The sequence below is a fragment of the Petaurus breviceps genome, unplaced genomic scaffold (genome assembly GCF_028583685.1).
Source record: "Petaurus breviceps papuanus isolate PSGF00001 unplaced genomic scaffold, PetGlider_PUasm1.0 379, whole genome shotgun sequence".
Taxonomy (NCBI): domain Eukaryota; kingdom Metazoa; phylum Chordata; class Mammalia; order Diprotodontia; family Petauridae; genus Petaurus; species Petaurus breviceps.
This window is the reverse complement of record NW_027186303.1, coordinates 3,650,480-3,669,601: the sequence shown is the minus strand read 5'-3', so window position 1 is coordinate 3,669,601 and position 19,122 is coordinate 3,650,480. Positions and strand designations below refer to the sequence as shown.

General features: G+C 49.5%; 2 protein-coding genes across 5 annotated transcripts in view; one reads left to right on the top strand and one right to left on the bottom strand.

Moving 5' to 3' along the window:
* Nucleotides 1–14,747, top strand: part of ZC3H7B (zinc finger CCCH-type containing 7B) — an 89,401-nt gene extending 74,654 nt beyond the window's left edge. For 3 of the 4 annotated variants that reach the window (XM_069099443.1, XM_069099441.1, XM_069099440.1), the window contains 6 exons: nt 1,380–1,513; nt 2,273–2,378; nt 4,815–4,923; nt 6,005–6,138; nt 7,864–8,027; nt 10,235–14,747. In XM_069099443.1, the coding sequence (XP_068955544.1) occupies nt 1,380–1,513; nt 2,273–2,378; nt 4,815–4,923; nt 6,005–6,138; nt 7,864–8,027; nt 10,235–10,427 (840 nt within the window). In that variant the 3' untranslated portion in view covers nt 10,428–14,747. The remainder of the gene's footprint in view (nt 1–1,379; nt 1,514–2,272; nt 2,379–4,814; nt 4,924–6,004; nt 6,139–7,863; nt 8,028–10,234) is intronic. The other variant, XM_069099444.1, reaches the window with a different exon arrangement.
* RANGAP1 (Ran GTPase activating protein 1) overlaps nt 1–19,122 on the bottom strand; it is a 228,733-nt gene that overhangs the window by 118,825 nt on the left and 90,786 nt on the right. The gene's annotated exons all lie outside the window — the stretch shown is intronic.

The window sequence follows — 19,122 nt, the reverse complement described above, 5'->3', positions numbered from 1 at the left end:
GAATGGGGGGAAGGGGAAAGCAGTTTCCTCCTTCCAGGACAAAATGTTCAGTCTGGCTGCTGCTGTTTGAGGGGGAGGGACAGTCATGTGACCTAGGCTGGAAGGGACCTTTGAGATCTCCTAATCTACCCTCCCCCCTTTTTTTTTGAATGGAGGAAATGGAGGCCCAGAGGGGGAGGGGCCTTGCCTGAGGTCACATAGGGAGCAAGTGCAGGGCTAGGAATGGGGAAATCTGCTGCTAGCTGTGCTCACAGTGATCCCCAAGTGCCTTTGGGAAAGTCCCTGTGTATGTCGCTGAAGAGCTTCCCACAGTAACGGCGGGAGGGGGCCAGAGCCAAGGTGCCTGGCCCCTTTATATCCTAATACCTCAAAGTATCTTTTGTTGCTATGGAAAAGGCTCTCCCAAGATGGGAAAAATCAGGATCTTCTATTTGGAACTCCAAGACCATCTAGTCCCACCCCCTCATTTCATAAATGTGGAAACTATGACCAAAGAGGTCATGGGGTCACAGCTTTAGAGCTGGAAAGGAGCTCTGGGGCCATTTAGCTGAATCCCCTCATTTTACAGAGGGGGAACTGATACCCCAAGAGGGGAAGGGACTGGCCCAAGGTTGTAGAAGTAGAAGGGAGCAGGGCTGAGATTCCAACTCAGTCACACAGCTGATAGCTAGAAAGTGCCAGGCAGGATCTGAACCCAAATCTGACTGATTCCCAAGTCCTGAGCTCCAGTGTAGGATAACTAATAATAACTCACCTCTGTGTGGTGCTTTAAGGCTGCAGCGGATCCAAGCACCCAGAATACTCCCCTCACAGGGTTGTTGTGAGACCCAAACAGATAATCACCAGGATTTCATCTGTAGAGGGAAGTACTGGTGTGGAAACTCCCTCGTCAGCCTGCCTTTCGGATTTAGAATCTTAGAGAATTGCCTGTAGGTGATGAGAAGAGGCTTCCCATCCTATGAACTTCAGAGGCCAGCAAGTCCAACCTCCTCATTTTACAGAAGGGGAAATTGAGGCCCAGGGAGGTAACAAGACTTCCCCAAGGTTGCACAGGCAGTATGCATCAGAGGCAGGATTGATTGGCTCTCAAGTCCTTTGACTCTAGAACCAGTGCCCTTTTCTACTCACTCGCATAGCCAGCAGGAATCAGAAATACCCACTATGCCAAACTACCTCTTTATAAACGTTTCCTGTAAGATCTTTCCTTTTACAGGTAGGCAGACTAAGGCTCTGAGAGAGTGTGACTTCCCTTGGGGTCACACAGCTGATAAGTGTCAGAGGCAGGGTCTCCACTGACACCAAGGCCCTGACTCCCCCCATTCTTCCAACCCTCAGAGTTTTATGCCATGCCTGAACCTGTCCCTCTTTCCCCACGGTAGGCCAGCTCTCGGACCCCCCCACCCAGCACCTTTGATCTGCAGATGAAGTTTGTGTGTGGCCAATGCTGGAGGAATGGGCAGGTAGTGGAGCCCGACAAGGACCTCAAATACTGCAGCGCCAAAGCCCGACATTGGTGAGGAGGAAGGGATGGTGGTGGTGGCTGTGGCTGGTGGGATGGAAGAGACCAGCAGGGAGGGAAGCTGGGCTTGCCTTCAGATCACAGAATCAGAGATTGAGAGCTGGGAGGGACCTTCCAAGGCCAGCAAATCCAGCCCCCTCATTTTACCGATGAAGAAACTACAACTCAGAGAGTTTGGCTCAGGGTCACACAGCTGCTGAGTGTCTGTGGGGGGATCTGCATCCCCATCTTTCCGAGTTCTCAGCACACTAGACTACAGTCTCTCTCAGGGACTTCCAAGGCTCTAAAGGACTTTTTCATCCATTCTCCCATGTGAGCACTGGTAGGGAGAACAGGCAGAGGTCTTTATCACTATTTTAAAGATGAGGAAACTGAGGCTCAGGAAACCAAAATAGACAATCTGTGATCCCACAGCTAATTAGCATCAAGCCCAGGGCACTTCCCTTCAAGACAGGGCCAGTCTCCTTCAGGCACAAAGCCCTGCCTTCAAGGAGCTTCTGTCTATGCTGCATTTTTGAGACTGGTCACAGAATGGAAGAGTTGAGCTGAAGGGTGACAAGTTGTCCTGCCTGATAGACAGGAGGCGGTGGGCAAATCTGGGCTGGGAAGAGAAGCAGCAGCAGCTTTTCCCATCCCTGGCCAGAAGAGGGATGAACCACCACAGTGGGGGTTGTTCATTCCCTTCTTTGGACCATGCCCGCTTTGCAGCCTCATCTGCATCCTCACTTTTGGCTTCTCTGCTTTGCCCTCCAGCTGGACCAAGGAGAGGCGGGTCTTGTTGGTGATGTCCAAAGTCAAGAGGAAGTGGGTGTCTGTCCGTCCACTCCCATCCATCCGCAGCTTCCCTCAACAGTATGATGTGAGTAGGAGGGAGGGACCAGACAACATGGGGGCTTGTGTAGTGGAGGGCATTTAGACCTTCAGAGCAGGCAGGACTGAGGCTCTGGTTCATGCCTCTGGAAGTCAGAATAATAGCCCCAATTAACCCTGTGAAGAAAGGCAAGTGCAAGGGGGTATTGTCCCATTTTGTAGCCCAGGAAACTGAGACTAAAAAAAGAAGAGAGACTTAGGGCTTCTGGACAGTTCCACAGCAAGCATTAGAGCCAGGATGTGAGCCCAAATCCTAAATGTGCTACGGGCCTTCCCCTTTCTTTTAGGGAATGGGAAGAAACCTGTGCTTTGCTCCAAAAGACCCACCCCCACTGGGATTAGGAGTGACCAACCTTTTCTGGGGTCTGGACCAGGCAGACATGGGAGCATGGGGTCATAGAATGAGAGCTGGAAGAATCCCTGGAGGCCATCTAGCCCATGCCCCTATTTTATAAATGAGGAAGCTGAGGCCCAGAGAGGCCAAGTGACTTGCAGTTCTTTAGTTTATAGTTTAGGGCTGAAATCTAGTCCCAAGGCCATCATTTTATACATGAGCAGACCAAAGCCTTGGGAGAGGAAGTGACTGGCCCAAGGTCACTCGTGTAGCAGGTATCAGTGGCAGGATCTGAACTCTGACCCTCTGACCCTAGAGCCCATGTTCCAGTAGAGTCCAGCACCACCTCTCCAAATCATCCCCCTTCCTTCAGAGTCTAACTTGGCTCACCCTCTCTGGGAAGTCTTTCCTAACTTTTCCAGTGTATGCTAAGCCTTTTCTTCCCCTTCTCACATTCTTCAATTCAGCTGCTTTTTACTCACTGTCCACAGCTTGCCATTTCCCCATTTCCCACCTCCATGCCTCCAGTGCACTCCCTCATTTCCACTTCACAGCATCCCTAGCTCCCTCTAATGCTCAACACGGATCATCTCCCTGGCTTCTCATGCCGCCTCCCCCAATTCCTCTGTGTGGGACTTTGTTTCATTTTTCTATATCTCCCCCAAAAGAATGCAAGCTTTTTGAGGACAGGGACCACTTTTTTTTTTATCCTGAGTGCCTAGCACAGTGCTGGGCCCAAAGTGGAAATGTAATAGATGCTATTAAATTGCATCGTGTGACTTTAAGCAAGTCACTTGCCCTGTCTCTGGGTTGAAGTTCTCTCCTCTGTCACATGAGGAGGTTAGGACCTTTCAATTCCCTTCCAGCTCTGATGTCTGTGGCCCCTCCCCTCCTCTGAACTCCCTTATTGGGACCACTCCCTTGGCACTTGGCACATATTGTCTGGTATTGCCTTTCTTCCACCAAAGCCTTTATCCTGTGTCTCACTGAGGCACGAGAGTGACATTGGCTCTCAAAGGTTCTACTAGCTGACTGTGAACTCTGGCAGGTTCCACTCAGCTGGACAGGCCCTCAGGATGGGCCCAAGAGTGGACCATGTAGTTATCATTCAAGGCTCATCAGCCATATGTAGTGCAGGTGCTGGTCAAGGTTCTCAATTAAGTCAACAAATAATGATCAAACCTCAATGGGAGCTGGGTGGGAGCAGACAGATCTGCCTGTTTCACACCCCTCCAGGGCTTGGTGGCCTTCTAAGGCCCTGGGCAGCTCTTCAGGACTCCTCTGCATTGGGAAAGGGAAGTTACTCTTTGGGAGTTCTAGAGGCATCATGGAGCCAGTCTGAGAAGGGGGCAAATAGTGAAGTGATTTGCTATGGGGGCTAGGGATACTGAGGCAATCACAAGCCCTACCCCGAGGGAGTTTCTGTTCTGCTGGGGAGATCCAAGATGGCTTTAGAGAAAGAGAAACAAACTGTGCAGAGTAGTTCCTAGAGGGAAAAAATGCTAAGAAGTAGGGAGATCAGGAGAGGCCTCGTGTAGGAGGCTCCAGCTGAGCTATGCTTTGGATTCTGAGAGAGAGAGAGAGAGAGAGAGAGGGCATTCCGGGCATGGGGGACAGCGTAAGCAAAGGCACGGGAGTGGGAGTTGGATGTTGTGTACAGGGAATAGCTGGTAGGCAGGTTTGATGGGAACAGAGAGTACGTGAGGGGAACACGATGAAATGAGACTAGAAAGGTGGGTGGGAGTCAGACTGTAGAAAGCTTTAGGTGCTAGGCTACAGATTTTGAGTTTTCTCCTAGAGGCGATAGGGAGCCATGGAAGATGGGGGGAGGGAGGGTGTAGTCCAGCTTCAGAGACCTGATTTACACAACAGTGAGGAGGGAAGGTTGTGTGTGGTTAGGTGCTCAGGCGGGGGCCCAGGGAAGGAGATTGGTTCCTGCTGAATGTAGCCCAGATCCCCCAGGAAGCAGGGCTCTGGTGTTGGGAGGACAGTGTGGGCAGCACCTCCATCACTCTCAGCGGAACCTTGGTGAATGGAGGGGGTGATTCTCTGGACATGAGTGACTCAGAGGGCCCTCCTCTTGTGCCACAGCTATGCATCCATGCCCAGAATGGCCGGAAGTGTCAGTATGTGGGGAATTGTTCCTTCGCCCACAGCCCGGAGGAGAGAGACATGTGGACTTTCATGAAAGAGAATAAGAGTGAGTGTGTCCAGGGTGACTTGGAGGGAGGGAAGGCTGGGGGGTGGAGGGAGGGAAGGAAATGGGAAATCTCAATGTGGAGCCCAGAGCCAGGGTCACCCTGAGGGAAACGGATACCTTCAAGGCACAGTTGACATTCCCCAAAATTGGGGAATTTGTTGTTTCCAACCAATGTTTCCTAAAACAAAGTGAAATTAATGGAACTGCTTGTTTGGAGCTCAGATATCCTGGGTCTGAACTGGAGAGAGCAAAGGACATCCCTCCTTGCCTGGTTTTACCCATAATTCTCATGGCCTAGGCTGTTGTCTGGCTCCTGTCTCTCCCTCTTTACTTGAAGAATTGGAAGTTACAAAGTTTTCCTTCCCTCTGGATTCCACAGGACAGTTTTCAAGTATTTGATGTCCTGACAAGTGGAAGAGGGACTGTCTTTGTTTTGTTCGGCCCCAGAGGGCAGAACCAGACACTAGGAAGTTGCAAGAAGGCTAAGTTTGGCTTAGTGTCTGAAGGTGGAATGGGCAGCCTTGAGAGATAGTGAACTCCACATCATTGGAGGCTTCCAACGAAGGCTGTCATTCTATGGGAGTGACAAGAGAGGGGATTCTGTTTCAGACGTTGCCCCTGAACTCCTTGTGAGTCAACTTGGCCCTGCTGCCTGGAGTACCCTGGGGGAGATGGGAGGGAGTGGTGCCCAAGATGCTTGGGAAGGCTGGGTAGCCAGAGGACCTGAGGTCCCCTCATTCAGAACCTTCCTCAGGCAAGCCAGTTCCACACTCAATAGTCCAGTTGGCCACTGAACTTGTCATCCCCATTTGAGGGATATGGTCACCTTTTAGCTGGAGTCAAGCTGCTTAGTGGTCAAGGTCTTGCAAGAGAGCATTGATAGATGGGCACTCTCCCACTAGGGTTGCATTCAGGGCAACACCTGCTCTTTCTCACATCCACCAAGTAGACTGGGCAAACCTTTGGCAGTGAGGGTGTCCAGAGTGGTGACTGGGATGGCACTCCAGGCTATGGATGGATGATGTGACTTCTAGCCCCACATCTTGCTTCTCCCTCTCTCCCCTACTTCCATCCTTCCCAGTCCTAGACATGCAGCAGACCTATGACATGTGGCTGAAGAAACACAACCCTGGGAAGCCTGGGGAAGGCACTCAAGTCACCTCTCGGGAAGGAGAGAAGCAGATCCAGATGCCCACTGACTATGCGGACATCATGGTAATGATGCCTTCCTGGCCCCACTTTACAACCTTTGTAGCGGTGTCTTACATGGAGAGCCGGCATGTTTGACTTGTAGGTGACCCCAAGCCAGGAGGGTCCCAGATTATGTTGGATAACACAAGTAGAATAATTCAACAAGGTTAATTAGAATGGCAACAAAGATAAAGTCCTGTACTTTGGGTTCCCAACAAAGCAAAACAAGAAACAAAAGCCAGCTGCACAAATACAGACTAGGGGAGATGGGAAGAAAGGAAGAGCTAACTTCTCCATAAAATGGTTGTTCCCCAAACCCAAATTCAGTGATAGAGTTAGAACAGTCAGAGCAAGAAGCAGGATAGAACTGATGCCCTCTGGCCTGGTCAGACCACATCTAGATGGAAAGAGATTGACAAGCTGGCCCCTGTCCTATGGATATGGTGAGGAATGTCAAAGTCTTTCCTCATATGAAGTAATAGAAGGAATTTACAGTGGTTAGACTGGCAAAGAAAAGATTTAGGGCAGGGGAACACAGTGTGATCCCCACCTACAAATACCTGGCATTGGCTTTATCTTATTTTCTGGAGTCAGAGCTAATGGGGGACAGTTATAGGGAAACATTTTCTGAGAGTAGAATTTCCTAACCATCAGAAATGTCCCACAATGGAATGGGCTGTCTTCAGAGGTGACAAGCATCCCATCCCTGGAGGTATTCAAGCAGAAGCAGTATAACTTCTATGAGGAGAGGTGTTTTATAGGGGGGGTTTACTCCTTAGGCTTAATGTATTGGGGTTGAACTAGATGTCCCTGAGGTCCTTCCCAGCTCTTTAATTCTGCGATTCCTTTCCCCTCCCCCTCTCCTCTTTCTCTTTTAAAAAATGTTTCATTTCATTGATTTTTATTTTAAAAACATCATTGTTGTTCCTAACAAGTCCCCCCCCAACCCCCCTAACATGAAAGTCCCACCTTGTAATAAATAAGTACAGTTCAGAAAAACAAATCAACACATTGGCCATATTTGAAAACATACCTATGTCTCATTCTGCACTCGTAATCCACTGCCCCTCCATCCTCTGAAGTCACAGCTAGTTGTCGCTAGGTCCCAGTTAATGCAAATAATGAATCCCTTGAAATGGCCTTCTGTGCTCCTGTTCAGATTTCTAGTTTTATAAAACATAGTCATTGGTTCCAGCCCAATGGAAATGAGCAGGACAGATCCCAATAATGGGACCATTTCATGGAATTCATCATTAGCGCTGATTTGGCATAATTGAACTGCATCGATCAGAGATTTGAAGTTTTTAATGGTGTTTTCCTTGTCATTATTGTGGGTGTTGTATAAAGTGGCCTGCTCTCCTTTTCCCTTACATCTCGTCCATCCCATTACCTGCTTCCTCCCACCAAGGTTCCTCTCCACATAGTTGTTATGGGTTGGGATCCAGTGGGACAGATGCTCTTAGTGGCTGAGTATGGGAGCTGAGGGCTGGGTTGGCAGCCTGACGGTCAGGTGAAAGAGGGCCAGGGTGGTTTGGGGGTGGGGTGAGCACCTTTGTCACCTCTGCCTCAGGGACCTCAGGGTGGAGAGGGAGACCTTTCAGGAACTGACTTAGAGAAGGCTAGGAGGAGAGCAGAGGGGGCCAGGTGGGCAGATCCTCAGCCTGGGAAGGAGAGCCGCAGAGATGGGCCTTGGAGCCCATGGGAGTGCTCAGAAGGCTCGCCCAGCACCCTCCCCCCCGCTCCCCACAGATGGGATTCCACTGCTGGCTTTGTGGCAAAAACAGCAACAGCAAGAAGCAGTGGCAGCAGCACATCCAGTCGGAGAAGCACAAAGAGAAGGTCTTCACATCAGATAGCGACTCCAGCTGCTGGACTTTCCGCTTCCCCATGGGCGAGTTCCGGCTGTGTGAAAGGTGCCGCTCCTGGAGTGGGTCGGGGGTGGGGGCTCGGAGCCTGCAGGGTTCCTCTGGCTCCTAGCTGGCAGCAGATGCCAGGAGGTGGCTGGGGCAAGGCAGGGCCCAGAGGACTTCCCTGAGGACAGCCGGCCTTGGCAATGGCATCCCAACTCTGGGTCACATTCTGCTATCACTTTAGAGCTTGCAAAGTACTTCCTTCATCATCATTTTCTCCTCCTCTTCCTTTTTTTCTTCTTTCTCTCCCTCCTCCTCAACTTTTTCCTCTCTCCTTTTCTTCTTCCTCTCCTCCTTCATTGAGCATCTACTACGTGCCAGGCATTATGCAAGGCACAGATGATACAAGACAGAAACAGAATAGTCCCTGCCCTCACGGAGCTTCCAATCTCCAGAGGGAAGAACAATAACCTGGTGAGATAGGTCGGTGGTGAGAGTCTTATGGACTCCCCTCTTAAATTATTGTACAAGAAACTGAGGCTCAGAGAAATTTACTGATTTGCTTGTGATCATACAACTAGTACCCATGTGACCTTGGCAAGTCACTGGCCTTGTCTGGGCCCTGGGTCCCTCATATCTGGAAAAAGAGAGGGTTGGACTCAGGGCCCTTCCAGTGCTAAATCCTACCATCTTTTTAAGCCTAGGAGGGAGGACCTGAGTAGAGGTCTCTTGACCTGAAAGCCAATGCCCTTTCTACTACATACCGTCAACTCTCTAGTCAATTCAACAAGCGGCATTAAGCTCTTACTGTGTGCTAGGGCAACAGGGTGGTGCAGTGGGTAGAGTGCTGGGCCTGGAGTCAGGAAGACCTGAGTTCAAATCCAGCCTCTAACACTTCCTAGCTGTGTGACCCTGGGCACACTTACCCTGTTTGCCTCAGTTTCTTCATCTGTAAAATGAGCTGGAGAAGGAAATGGCAAACCACTCCAGTATCTTTGCCAAGAAAACACCAAATGGGGTCATGAAGAGTCAGACACGACTGAAATGACTGAACAACAAAAGTGTGCTAGGCACTAGAGATACAAAGACAAAAGGAAACAGTTCCTGCCCTCGAGGAACTTCCATTCTACCAGCTATTCTGGCTGCCACCTCCACTGAAACCCTCCTGCAGTGTGGCCTCCTGGAGTAGAGGTGACCTTGGGCTTGAGGGCTATGGAAATACTCAGTGCAGATGGTCATTGGCCACCGATTAATGATTTCTTTCAGCCACAGCAACTCAAAAAAGCCATTCCCAGAGGCTCAGGGAGGCCATGTCAGAGCAGGTCACAGAAGTACCTGCCGGTCTCTCTTGGGTGAAGTGTGAAGTTCATGCTTACAAAATACTTTCCCTCCTTCATCTTACCACACCCTCTCAGCAACCTTGTGAGGCAGGCAGGGCAGGTGTGTTTGTCCCTATTTGACAGTTGGAGAGATTGAGACTCAGAGATGGGATGTGATTAGTCCGAGGTCACCCCACTAGTGAGTGTGCCAGCCAGAAGTGGAGTCCGGCTCTCTGGCCACCTTATCCAATGCCCTTTTCACTCTACAACTTTGCTGGATCTCTCACCTCCCGGCCTGTTGAAGCTTTGGGGTAATGAGAAGTCACAGCTGTTACTGCAGTCATGGAGCAATCCTGAAGGCCGGACAGCTGATCTGAGGAGTAGGAAGGCAGCGGCTGTGGCCAGGAAGAATCCCAAGACGGGCACCAGCTTCTCTCTTTCTCTGAGGCAGCTGATAACGAGCCTACAAAGGCATAACATGCCTGAACTTGGGGACTGGTATTTCTGAACTGGTCCTCATGGCCGCAGAGCCAACTATATTGTCAGGAAAGAGAGTAAGAAAGAGGTTAGGTAGGCTCTCTTGGGGTGTCCAGTTCCCCAGAATGCTTTCCTTGGGTGGCTGTTTCCAGTGAAACATTTGTCCCTGGGTAGAGTCTCCTGCAGAAGACTCAACTGCAAGCTGCTGGAGGTCTTAGGGTACAGCAGATTTTACCAAAGGGTTGGGTGAGGCCTTAGGTTTCTTATCTGTAATGGGAAGGGGGAGGGGTGAACCAAATGGCTTCTGAGGTACCTTCCACCTCCAGATTTATGAACCTTTGATCTTTGACAATTTCTGACTCCTTCCTTACTCTTGGGTGGGCTAATGCCCAAGGTTGAGCAGCCTGGGCAGTCCATGGGCTTTGGAAGGACAGCACTGAGTTTCTCATCCTCCTTGCTTCCACCCCCACATAGGTTCCAGAAAAAAAAGACTTGCCCAGATGGGGAGAAGTGTCGCTGTGCCCACGGGCAGGAGGAGCTGACTGAGTGGCTGGATCGACGGGAGGTGCTGAAACAGAAGCTGGCCAAGGCTCGAAAGGACATGCTGCTCTGCCCAATGGATGACGACTTTGGCAAATACAACTTCCTATTGCAGGACAACGTATAGGGGGGCCCAAGGATGGGACTCTGGGGGTAGGACTTAGGGAGTGAGAAGAAAGATGGGAGGATGAGATGGGATTTGAATGGCCTCCCCCCTTCCCAGAGCTGGCTCTTCTCTTCAGTTCCTCTTTTTGTTAGCCATCCCTACTGCAGGGGCCAAAGGGCATGTCTTCCTCGGCTCTTTGGTTTTTTGTGACTTTCATGGCTTTCTTCCTTGTTCTCAAATGAGTGTCAGAAAAGCCAGGCTGATGAAAGCAGAGGGGGTGGAGGAGGACTTGGGAAGTAGATCTCCAGACAAACCTTTTCTCTCCCTGCATCTCTATAGGCACACCCACACACTTGGGGTCCCCCTTCTGTGTGAGGCAGGAGTACATCCACATACATGCACATAATCAGAATAATAACAATATCTCACATTTCTATAGAGTTTTCTCACAATGACCCTGGAAGGTGGATAACTCAAGTATTATCACCCCCATCTTACAGATGGGGAAACTGAGATTCAGAGAGGACAAAGTGGCTTAACCACAGTTACATGGCCAGTCAGTGTTTGGAGACAAGAGGGCACACATACATGCACACAGCCCAGATCAGTTAGACATGTCCCAGGTCATTATTGTCATTCTGTGGTATTAGATAGGTCTATTGTCTCCCAGAGTAGGGTGGAACAGGGCAGACAGACACTGTCTAGTGGCTTCAACCCAAAGTTTTGTGTTTTGTTTCCAAAAACCTGTGGTCACTGGCATCAGGGATCCCCCAGGGTTGTCCTCTTGGGGGTTTGGCTGAATCCGTTTTCCCCCATTTCTCTGGGTTCCTAATTTCAGCCCTTCTCTCTGGGATGCAGGAGATGGGGACAGGGATACATTCTTCCCCAGGGCACAGCTGGAGACCTCAAAGAGCACAGATGCCCCATTTAGCTTTAAACCCTGGATTCCCTTAATGATCCACGTGATGGAGCTCAGTATTCCCTTAAATGTCTCTCCCCAGCTGCCAAAGTAGATCAGCTTCTCTGGTCTTTCCCTCAGCCCTTTGTCCTTTTGGCTGGAGACACCCTTCCCACCTTTCTTGTAGCTCTCTGTTTCCCTTCTGTGCCCTACCTGGGATCCAGACAGCTGTGAAACTGATGACTCTTCCAACCTCTAACCTTAACCTGATTCTCTTGTCCCTGGTCTTTCTCCCTTCAGTAATCCAAGAGACAAATGGCAAATGGAGTATGGGGCAGGAGGGGTAGGTGGTGATCCCAATCCAGGACATGTTAGGGAGCCCCTCCAGGGACAGGGCCATTCATATTGAACCTGGATTCTCCATGCCCAGTAATACCTATACCAGATTCCAAATAGCCCACCAGCACCCCTAGATTATCAGGTAGGCCTAGTTTAAGGAAGTGGGAGAGGAAGAGGTGGAGGGATGGGAAGCCAAAGGAGAGCAGCTCTTTCTTCTAGGGACATCTCCTTCCTAACCAGATCCAGCTTTGCCCAGAGTTCAATGAGATTTCAATGTATGTAGGATAGGAAGATTACTTATACTAACACCAATGGAGTTGAAAGTCTGGATAACTCTTTAGCATGGGAACACAGCCCCTTCCATTTCTGCCCCTTACCCACAACTCTGATATTGGTTAGGAATTGGGACCCTGCTGAGCATAAATCTGGGGGTTGGCATGCGAGGGAGCATCATTCCTGCTGCCTTCCTGGGTCACTTCTGACAGAAATAGTTCCAGTTTCTCTAGCCCTGTCAAAATCTATGAAGTGCTCCCAATGAGGGAAGTAGGACATTTCACAGAAGAGGAAACTGAGGCTGGAAAAGGAGGAGTCACTTTCACCTCCTTACACAGCTAGCCAACATGAAAACTGGAGCTCAAACCTGGGACTTTCCACTTTGGCCCCACAGGCATCTCTGCCACCCCCCTTGGGACCATGGACAGCAGCACCAGGACCTAGGGAGGACGTTCTTCCCCAAAACCCCAGAGGTCTGAACCCAGCTCTGCCAAACTTGTTGTGGGACCTTCAGTAAGTCACTTCCCTGCTCTGGGCCTCAGTTTCCTCATCTGTAAACGTGGGGATTGGACACGATGGTCTCTCAGGTCCCTTCCTGCTTTACATCTATGATTCTCTCATCCTAAGTGATTTCCCCTTTCTCCGGTTCAGTTTCCTCAGCTCTGTATCTATGATCCTGTAATCTGAAGCTCCTTCCCTTTTCTGGGGCCTCAGTTTCCTCATCTGTAAAATGAAGGAGTTGAATTGAGTAGACTCTCACATCCCTTCCAGCTCTAGAACTATGATCCTTCTGATCAAAGGGAGCTGCCCCCCACCACACACACTGTAGTAGTGCCCAAGAGTCACCTAATTTGTACCTACTCCCCTAATTTGAAATACCCTGGTTTCAGAATGGATAAGGGGAGAGTTTCACCCAACTGTTCTGGACCCATCCCCCACCTTAGCCCGCCCAACTTTCTACCACTTCACCCTTTATCTGACACCTCAGTATAGCATTTCTCTATGCCCACCTTCCCCCTAACCTTGTCCACCCCTGCCAGATTCAGGCACTAGACCCCAAGACATTCCAAAAAGCCCCACACCACTGGATTGGGACCTTAGGCTTGGGGGTAAGGCTTTGGGGGAGAGGAGGAAGGGCAGACTTTCTCTTACTATCTCAGTCTGTGTACCGCTCATAGGATGCCTTTGTTCCTTAGGCCTCTTGGAAGGCAATGTTAATGACATAGAAACTGAAGAGGGTAGGGTCTTCCCTCTACCACTCATCCTGGGACCCCCACCCTTTATTCTATGATCATGGCATGCACCCTGCCCTGTCCCCCTCCCCCTAGTGAACCAGTATGATGGGACCTGGGGAGGAGAGAAGAATTAAAGGATATTTGATTTGGGGGGACAAAACCTGAAGTGGGGGCCCATAAGGAGGGATTGCTGTGAACATAGATAATTGTTTTCCCTGATATGATAATCTGACATGTGGTATTACTGTCTCTTGTCACCAGCCTTGTTTCAGTGTGTATATATGTTGGCCCCGTGATGCATATATACACAAGTATTAAATATATCACTCTATATAATATTATATATGTGTGTGGTATCCAAGGAATTGCTTGTAAGGAGGGTGAAGGATAAAGGACTTGGCCAGGAAATGCAGCAGGAGCCCTGGATTTTATTTGGCTTCCCTAGCTGGGAGCAGGGTGAATGAGGGCTGCTGCCCCTTCACCTCAGATCAGCAAGGTGCCTGATGGTATAGGAAGGTAGGAATGGAGGTCATTGAACAAGCGAGATTTGGATGTGATGCCTGGTTCTGTCCAGTGTCTTCCTTCCCCACCCAGCTTGAGGGAGGCAGAAAGAGAGGGTCAAGCCCAGTGGAGAAACTGTGTTCTTAGCCAAAGGGGCAGGGCCCAGTTTAACTGGGGCTGCCAAGCTTCTGAAACTACAGGTCCAATTCTGCCTGTCCCATTTAAGAGAAATGATGCTGTCCATGGGGGCCATGAGAAGAGGCCCAGATTGGGAGGCAGAAGATTTGACTCTGAATCCTGGCTCAACTATTTATTATATGTGGCTAATAACATAGCCTCCCTGGGCCAGTTTCCTTGTCTATCAAATGAAGGTGTTGGCCTCAATGGCCTCTGATATGTCTCCCAACTCTAAACCTATAATCGTGCATGAGAAAAAAGAAAAGCCAAAGGAGGACATGTCCTTCTTGGGCCAGGGAGCCCTCTTCCCTGGAGTGGGCATTTGGGTCCACCTGGAAAGCAGGTGAATACAGATCTGAGAGAAAGAGATTGGAGAAAAAGGACTCCAAAGGGAAAGGAATAAGCGGGTAATTTGAAGGGTGATGGAAAGGATTGCAATGGTCTTCAGTTTTAGATGTTGAAATCCAAGCTCAGGGTTGGGACCAAAACCGCCAGGATACTCATGGACAGACAAGGGTGAGACCAAGGGGAGATGCATGTATACCCATATGTGTACATACACTTGCATGGATATATGTCTGTATACATGCACACGTGTGTATATTCACACCCCTCCCCCCCAGTGGGATAAACCTGCATAGACTGAGGGGGGATAAAGTGTCAAAAATGAATGAAGAAGAGGGGGGATGTTGCATTTCACAGCCAGGTGATGATGGGGTTAATAGTCCTTTACAATGTCTGTGTATTAAAAATTTTAAGAATACCACACTTTAATATTAAATATTCATAAGGCCCTAGTATCTGGATAATATTGTAGATGTTTTAATAACAATTTTTTGGTCCTTCTTAAAAATAAAGCAGAAGAAACTTGCATCTTTTAGCCTTTGTACTAGAAAATAAAAGTGCACTTTAACCCTGGTCCCCATAGTGTGTTTGTGTACCTGCCAGCTCGGGGAGCCCCAGGGTCATGGTCGGAGTGCTGAGTCCCTCAGAGAGCCCCCTCCTTGCTCAGCTTGGCCACCTCTTGGGGGCAGAGATGGGTCAAGGATGGTCCCTCCCAGGGCAAAGGGCTGAGGGAGGCTGAGGAACAATAAACAAGGCGTAACTTGGCTAAGGTTCATCAGCATGTGTGCTCAACAAACATTTCAACAGCCCTGTATAAAGCACCTACTATGTGCCAGACCGAGCTAGGCACTAGGGATGACTCACTACACAGGAGCCTAGTTGGAGGAGAACTCAGAGGGTGTTTTATCCCACCCAGCACCTGAATAACAAGCCCCTCTACGGCCTCCTGGAGAGTGGGCACCCAATCTCTGCTTGAAGATCTCCAGTGATGGGGGGCTCACTACCCACTGAGGCATCCTCTTCCACTTTGGGATAGAATTAATTGTCAAGTTTTCCTTGACATTCCATTGAGTGTGCAGTTTCTCTCCACCCTGCTCCCAGTTCTCCCCCTGAGACCAGGAAGAAAAAGACTTCCCCTCTTCCACATGGCGGTCTTGGAGGACTGGAAGATGCCAGTCCTGTGCTCCCCTAAATCTCTTCTCCAGGATGAATATTCTCGCTTCCATCTCCTTATTCTCATGGGGTGGAGGAGGGGGTCTCCAGTTCCCTCACCACCCTGTCTGGCTGCCTGCCAGGCTGCACCTGCTCTTTGTTCAGCCTAAAATGTGGGCCCTCTACTACAGACGGCCTTTCACAAGGACCTTCTCTCTCTTGCTCTGGACACGGTGCCTGATGCTGCCCCAGGTCCTGGTTTGTCTGGCTGCTTTGCCATACCATGGACACATATGAAACTTTCAGAGATCTGAGTGGGTCCTATTAACATGGAAGCTTTTCACCAAGGGCGCATATGGATGTCCAACCATCCCCCACAAGTGTTCTTCCGCCATTTGGGCAGGAGGCCTTACAAGAATAAGGCACCAGGCACCTTGCTAGACTCCACAGATGGGGCTTACAGGGAGGGGTGCGGGGCAGGCAAGTGAAACTCATTTCTCTCCCAGGTCTTAGATTCCATTAAGAAACTGGCTCTTACTCTCTTAACTTTGGGCCCTGAGTAAATCATTCCTCACTCTGAGAATTGGTTTTACCCTCGGTAAAAAGGTGAGGTTGGGTTACATGGTCTCCTAGCTTCTTCCTAGCTCTGACTTTCCCTGTTCTAAGGCCCTTCCCAGCCCTGACATTCCCTGTTCTAAAGTCCCTCTTAGCTCTGACATTCCCTGCTCTAAGGCCCCTCCCAGCCCTGACATTCCCTGTTCTAAGGTCCCTCCTAGCTCTGACATTCTCTGCTTTAAGGCCCTTCCCAGACCTGACATTCCCTGTTCTAAGGCCCCTCCCAGCCCTGACATTCTCTGCTCTAAGGACCCTCCCAGCCCTGACATTCCCTGTTCTAAGGTCCCTCCCAGCCCTGACATTTCCTGTTCTAAGGTCCCTCCCAACCCTGACATTCCCTGTTCTAAGGTCCCTCTTAGCTCTGACATTCCCTGCTTTAAGGCCCCTCCCAGCCCTGACATTCCAAGGATCTAAGACCCTTCCCAGCTCTGATATGCCCTGTTCTGAGGCCCCTTCCAGCTCTGATAGGTTGTCATTATACCTTGTGCTTCTCTCCAATGAAAACCACTGCTTTCCACAGAAAGTAGATGAAAGGATCAAGTAAGAGTTTTTCTAGGATGGGGGAGACATGGGCATTTTGTAGGCTACTGCCTACAAAGGAAAGGAGCCAATAGACAGAGCATGATTAACAATAACTGGAAGGACAAGGATAAGTAAAGGGGCAATCTGTTGGAAGTGCCGGGAGGGGAATGGGCTGGCCTGTGTAGGTAAGAGGGCCAGCCTTGGAAAGGAGCAAGGCCATGTCTTCCAGTGAGACAGGGGTATAGGAGACAGAGGCAGAAGGCATCTAAGTGATACGAGATGAGGAAGAGGGGCCAAGAGGGAGCTCACAGTGAATGGCCTCAATTTCTGTAAAACATGAAGCAAAGTTCTCAACTGAGGGGCTGAGGAAAGGGGGAGCCATGGGTGGTTTGCGGTGAGGGTGGCTGAAAAGGTTTGGAAGAGCCGCTGTGGAGAGCAAGACAGTGAGCTGATAAGGGAGATGAAGAAGGATCGCCGAGCAGCAGTGAGGGCCCAGATGAGGTTGTGGAACATCAGTCTGTAGTGGACTCCACCAGAGCAACTGCATGATTATCTCTACCTTCATTCAACTGCATGTGTATAGGAGCAAAGGTGGGGGATGGTGGGAATGAGCCCAGGCTGAGGTTTGGCAGGATGTGATCAACCAAATGATAATGGAACTGAGGACTCCAGAAGAGGACAGTGTGGAGTTGTACTGGTTTACTAAGGGGTCAAAAGAGGAGAGTGGTCAGCACAAGGAAGATGACCTGGGAAAGAATTGAGGGGTCCAGGAATTGGAGGTCATGGTGGAGTTGAAAGTAGGGCTTAGGGGAGGCTAGGTGATGCAGTGAATAGAGCACTGGCCCTGGAGTCAGTTCAAATCCAGTCTCACACACTTAACACTTACTAGCCATGTGACCTTGGGCAAGTCACTTAACCCCAGTTGCCCTGCCTTCCCCCCTCCAAAAATAAATAAATAAATAAATGAAAGAAAATAGGGCTTGATGAGGGAATGCAGAGGGAAAGGTGGAAAGTCAGGCCTTTGTGGTCTGATAAGGGGATCTGGGAATTCTTGAACATAGAGATGAGTCATTCCTGAGTGATGGCAAGATCCAGGGTGGGACCATCTTTGGGTGTGGCTGAGATGGGGTCAAGGGTGTTTGAGGAAGAGTCAATATGAATGTTGACGTCTCCTAGTATAAAGCCAGGAGTTGGGGAGGAGAGAAAAATGGTGAGCCAAGTATTGAACTCACTGAGGAAGGAAAGGGAGTGAACTTAGGGTCTTAGACAAGAGCTACCAGGATTCTGATTGGGTTGTAGAAGTGAATAGCACAGACCTCATAGAGGAGAGGTTACTGAGTGATGGAGGTAGGGGAAGAGTGGAGTGTAGCAGAGGGAGAGCTAATTTCTTTTATCTTTTTAAAACAATCTATTTTGTTATCTTTCAGCTTCATCTAGAAATCTATCCCTCCCCTCCCCAGACCTCTCTCTCTCTCTGTCTCTCTCTGTCTCTGTCTCTCTCTGTCTCTGTCTCTTTCTGTCTGTCTCTGTCTCTCTCTCTCTCAACAAGGAATAACAAAGAGAAGAGAAGTTCAGTAAAATTAGCCCAGGAAAGGACCACACCTGAGAGTAAATGCTGTGCTCCTCGCCCATGACCCTCCACTTCCGCCAAGAAGTCAAGAATGTCTATCTTTTCTGCTCCTTTAGGTCTAATCTTTAGAGTCACAGAGTACTCAGGTCCTTTTTTCTTTTATCATTCCATTTTCATTGTTATAGTCTTGTGGTTTACTTCTCTGGCTGGCTGCTAACATTTTTCCAATACCTTTAAGGTTGCTATGATATATGCTTTTAAAGAACTTTATACAAATTATATTCCTTCCAGCTTTTAGACTTACAAATCACTTTTCTCACAACTCTCCAAGAACGAGGGAACAGGGATAATATCTCTCTTTTATGGACAAGAAAACTGAGGCTCTGAAAAGTTAAATGACGTGGTCATATAGCTAGTAAGTAGGGGTTCAAAGCCAGGTCTCTCCTGACCATGTCCCATGCCTTTTCTACTCAGTCACACTACTCTGTATCTTGAGAGTCAGCGATCTCCTTCCTCTTCATCATATTTGATAACTCCCTCCCCGCAGAGGAATCTGTGGCTCATTCATTCTTGAGAGCCAGTGTTCAGATAACAGCACTAAAACACACGCACACACACACACACACACACACACACACACACCCTCAAAGACCAGGGGGAATTGGAATTACTTATGAAGAAGCACCAACCCCTCTACAAGATGGAAATTTAGGCATGGAGCTGGTCTTAGTCATAACTAGAGCAAAGTAACTGGGAACTTTGCCCCAGGATGCTGAATTTAGAGCACCCTTAAGGGGCCTGCAGTTCTTCTGCATTAGAAACAATAGAGTTTAGCACCTAATCATTCCTTAACACAGCTAGGAACCAGATGGCTGCAGTGAGCTCCCAGTTCTTGCCCTGCTGCCCAGCCCTGATCCAACAGCAGCATCCCCCTCACTCTCACAGATGAGGACACCCGGGTACAGCCTGTGCTGCCTGCCCCAGCCACAAAATTCCTAGTAGTGGCTCTGAGCTTACACTTTGGTCTGAAGGACCACAAAATCAGTAAGTTTCTCATCCTGGCTGCTGGTCTATGCTGAGGAAGCTTAC